Source organism: Conger conger, chromosome 19 (assembly GCF_963514075.1).
Source record: "Conger conger chromosome 19, fConCon1.1, whole genome shotgun sequence".
NCBI lineage: Eukaryota > Metazoa > Chordata > Actinopteri > Anguilliformes > Congridae > Conger > Conger conger.
The window spans coordinates 21,686,262-21,691,261 of NC_083778.1; the positions used below are offsets into that span (position 1 = coordinate 21,686,262).

Genomic DNA, 5,000 nt, shown 5'->3' on the forward strand with positions numbered 1-5,000 from the left:
CAGCAAAACTGAGGTGACTCATTTAGCAGGCAGAACAACTTACAATGTAAGAGAACACAAGTGTATTTACCTCAGTGTGAGAGAACACAAGTGTATTTACCTCAGTGTTAGAGAACACAAGTGTATTTACCTCAGTGTGAGAGAACACAAGTGTATTTACCTCAGTGAGACAGAACACAAGTGTATTTACCTCAGTGAGACAGAACACAAGTGTATTTAACTCAGTGAGACAGAACATAAGTGTATTTAACTCAGTGAGACAGAACACAAGTGTATTTAACTCAGTGAGACAGAACACAAGTGTATTTACCTCAGTGAGACAGAACACAAGTGTATTTAACTCCGTGAGACAGAACATAAGTGTATTTAACTCAGTGAGACAGAACACAAGTGTATTTAACTCAGTGAGACAGAACACAAGTGTATTTAACTCAGTGAGACAGAACACAAGTGTATTTACCTCAGTGAGACAGAACACAAGTGTATTTACCTCAGTGAGACAGAACACAAGTGTATTTACCTCAGTGAGACAGAACACAAGTGTATTTACCTCAGTTATAAGAGCAAGGGTGCCAGACCCGACTGACGATCACTGAGCCACTAATGCAAGTAAATTATGCTCAACAAAAACCAAAAGCACAAATCAATCCTCAACATACTGTATACAGATTACTTCCCCTTTTTTTCCTCAGCGGTCTGACGTTGTTTCCGAGCGAGCGGCTGACAGGGGGCCGGGAGACGGCCGAGGGGGAATTCTCGGGGAAAGGTGAGAGAGGTGAGCTCACCAGAGGGCCGAGAGGTCACTCCCGCGGGAGGCCGCCGGGAACGCCGAGCGCTCGCCGTGAAAACGGGAAAAGGCAGGACGAGAAGACGAGAGCAGATACACGGATACAGGGCGGGGAGGGGGGGGGGGCACAGAGGACACGCCCAGACCCACAGGCCCACCCTTCTGATTGGATGTTCAGGTGATTGGCGGTTTTGTGACTGCTGGCTCAAATCATTAAATAAAACTTTTTTTTCTTGATTTATTCATTCATTTTGTTCTACGCTTTCCCTCTTCTTCTCCACACTTAGGTACGGCCATTTGTGTGTCCCGCCTTTGAGCTCACTTCCGCAGCCTTGCTCTCGACTCAGGGGAGCACAGACCAGCGCACGCTCTCCTCCGGTGAACACCACTGGAAAAAAGGCATGTGAGAACTGTTCCAGGATCAGTGAGAATCTGTCCACGTCACAAGCAGTTCTATGACCACTATAACTTCCCCTCAGGGCTTTTATACACCATGTAGGTAGGCTTCCAATGGAGCCAAAGGCACTATGAACACACAACTACACACACACACACACACACACACACAGCTACACACACACTCTCTCGCACACACACACACAGCTACACACACACACACACACATGCTCTCATACACACACACTCACACATGCACACACGCATACACATTCTCACACACACACACTCACACGCTCTCACACACGCACGCACACTCGGTTCTACCCTGGAAACCGAGCACAGTCTTCAGGTGGGGATGACCGTGACCTCAATCTCCCTGAGCCGAGGGTAAAAACGCATGAACGCAGGAACTCGACCAACTCCATTCAACCTCCACTAAACACTGTGAAATGCGTGCTGGCATGAAAGAGCAGCCTACACACTGATATCACCAAATATCTGAATAGGAAAAGTGAACCTTCAGAGGCACTTCTGTAGCCTGCAAATGCGCTTTTCTGAAATAATACTCACCATTCTGAAGGCCAATTTATGCTTTGGCGTCAAGTGTCACAAATGATGCAAATTCAACACTTTAGGCCTGAACCGACACTTTTGGGAATTGACAACGGGTGCAAGCGTGCAGATGCCAGTCAGCAGTGATTAGGTGACTGATATGAAGACAAAAGGTTGCCATGGCGAGGAGACTAGTTTACTACTAGGCTACTCGTTTTTATGAATGAAGACGTATCGTTCGCGTAGATAGCTAGCAAAATGGACGGGTTTGCGAGAACCTGGTTGCCATAGTTGCAAAGCGTGCTGTCTCTGAACTCTCAACGCAAAACATCATCAGACAAAGTTCTGTCAGTAGACCCTTTGTCACCAAAGCATAAATTAGCCTTAACTTGAGAAATACTGGAGACATGGGAGAGTATCCAAACAGCCCAAATGAGGGGTCTGTCTGCATAGTGTTGAGAGACAGACAGATGTGTCGCTACTGATCTGGATTCAACACAGTTCTGCATGCTGGTGGGCCACAGCGCCATCTGGTGTGTGAACACGTTTGTGAACATGCATGCAAGCGTGTGCGTGTGTGAGAGCGCGTGTGCGTGTGTGCATGTGCACGCGTGAGTGTGTGTGTGTGTGTGTGTGCGTGTGTGCATGTGTGCATGTGAGAATGTGTGTGTGCGTGTGTGTGAGAGCGTGTGTGTGTGAGAATATGTGTGTGCGTGTGTGCACGCGTGAGTGTGTGTGTGCGAGAGAGTGTGTGTGTAGCTGTGTGTGTGTGTGTGTGTGTGTGTAGTTGTGTGTTCATAGTGCCTTTGGCTCCATTGGAAGCCTGTCTACATGGTGTATAAAAGCCCTGAGGGGAAGTTATAGTGGTCATAGAACTGCTTGTGACATGGACAGATTCTCACTGATCCTGGAACAGTTCTCACATCCTGCACAAAATGTCTTTGGTCATAATGAGGGACGGAGAAAGTGATCCTGGTGCAGTTCCGATGGCATGAAGAAAGAATGTACACTTGTTTCAGTTTTAATCTGTTAGCTTTTTCAACAACACTGTTTAGAGAGCACCGCAGTAAGCCTCAAAGCTGTGCAACGTCTCCTTTTAACACTTTATGCATTTTACAAAATTTCCCAAAAGATGCCCTTCAAGCTGGATTTGAGTCACTGACCGAAATATATCAACATACAAGAAACAGCTTTCTGCTCTGCCAACTGAGCTAACAAAGCCAAATTCTTGATCCTGTTCATTTGGATAGAAAATTTTAATGTATACAGTTCCAAACATTCAAAACATTTGTTTACATCTTTAACACAACTTTTACAAACAGTATTAAAAAGTGTCCTTTGTGTTAGGTAACGGCATCTCACAGTAAACCAATACCCAATTGTAATCGCGTTATTCCCATCGAGCAGAATGAACTGAAATCAAACACATCGCAAACGCAGATCAACACCGTTTATTTTCTGACTGCTTTCCAAAACATGTCCTTCGAGCCGGATTCGAACCAGCGACCTAAGGATTTCAACTCATTACCTACAGTCCTCCGCTCTACCAACTGAGCTATCGAAGGGACAGCACACTGAGGCCTGATGATGATGATCCAGGCGGCTTAAAGCTCATTGTTCACGGCATTTCTGCTCTTGAGTGCTGAGAAAACATTCAGCAGCAAACTCACAGTTTGGTTACCAACGGTGCAGAAAATTCCTTTCCCCATTTCCCACAGACTCTCATTTTCCTGCTTGACTCTTGTTTGTTCAGTATCTCACTACAGAAACATCTCACTTCTAATTTTAGTTCATTTATTTTTCTCAGAAGCCAAGGCTGGGTCCATTCCCATGTGCCCACAGGGACGCTGCCCCGGATCGTCATCTGAGGAGAAATTCAATTTAAAACTTCAATTCACATCCAGTCATCTCCACTGGCACAGAGACGCGGTGGCACACCGCCGAACCAAACAACCAGCGCTAACAACACAGGCCGTAACACACAACACAGGCCGTAACACACAACACAGGCCGTAACACACAACACAGGCCATAATACACAACACAGGCCATAATACACAACACAGGCCATAACACACTACACAGGCCGTAACACACTAGACAGGCCGTAACACACTACACAGGCCATAACACACTACACAGGCCATAACACACAACACAGGCCATAACACACTACACAGGCCATAACACACTACACAGGCCGTAACACACTACATAGGCCATAACACACTACACAGGCCATAACACACAACACAGGCCGTAACACACTACACAGGCCATAACACACAACACAGGCCATAACACACAACACAGGCCATAACACACTACACAGGCCATAACACACTACACAGGCCGTAACACACTACATAGGCCATAACACACTACACAGGCCATAACACACAACACAGGCCGTAACACACTACACAGGCCGTAACACACTACACAGGCCATAACACACTACACAGGCCATAACACACAACACAGGCCATAACACACTACACAGGCCATAACACACAACACAGGCCATAACACACTACACAGGCCATAACACACAACACAGGCCGTAACACACTACACAGGCCATAACACACAACACAGGCCATAACACACTACACAGGCCATAACACACAACACAGGCCGTAACACACTACACAGGCCATAACACACTACACAGGCCATAACACACAACACAGGCCATAACACACAACACAGGCCATAACACACAACACAGGCCATAACACACAACACAGGCCGTAACACACAACACAGGCCATAACACACAACACAGGCCGTAACACACTACACAGGCCATAACACACTACACAGGCCATAACACACAACACAGGCCGTAACACACAACACAGGCCGTAACACACTACACAGGCCATAACACACAACACAGGCCATAACACACAACACAGGCTGTAACACACTACACAGGCCATAACACACTACACAGGCCATAACACACAACACAGGCCATAACACACTACACAGGCCATAACAGCAAACCAGCGCTAACAACACAGGCCATAACATAAACTAAAGGTATCATAGAAAAACTGCTAGAGAGGCCCTTTCTCACACCCTGACTCACAGACACACGCGCACACACACACGCACACACACGCACACGCACACACACACACGCACAGACACAAACATACAGACACACACACACACACACACACTCACACACACACACACACACACACACACACTCACACACACACACACACACAGAAGCACACACACACACACA

General features: G+C 46.7%; 1 protein-coding gene and 1 non-coding gene across 2 annotated transcripts in view; both read right to left on the reverse strand.

Annotated features, from left to right (window-relative positions):
• Positions 1 to 1,531: 1,531 nt before the first annotated feature.
• LOC133118857 (protein TASOR 2-like) overlaps positions 1,532 to 5,000 on the reverse strand; it is a 10,057-nt gene continuing 6,588 nt past the window's right edge. Inside the window, exon 5 of the mRNA XM_061229114.1 lies at positions 1,532 to 1,562. Within this exon, the coding sequence (XP_061085098.1) occupies positions 1,532 to 1,562 (31 nt within the window). The remainder of the gene's footprint in view (positions 1,563 to 5,000) is intronic.
• On the reverse strand, positions 3,218 to 3,303 carry trnay-gua (transfer RNA tyrosine (anticodon GUA)). The gene is given in 2 exon segments: positions 3,218 to 3,253; positions 3,267 to 3,303. It is a non-coding gene; the product is annotated as a tRNA-Tyr (tRNA).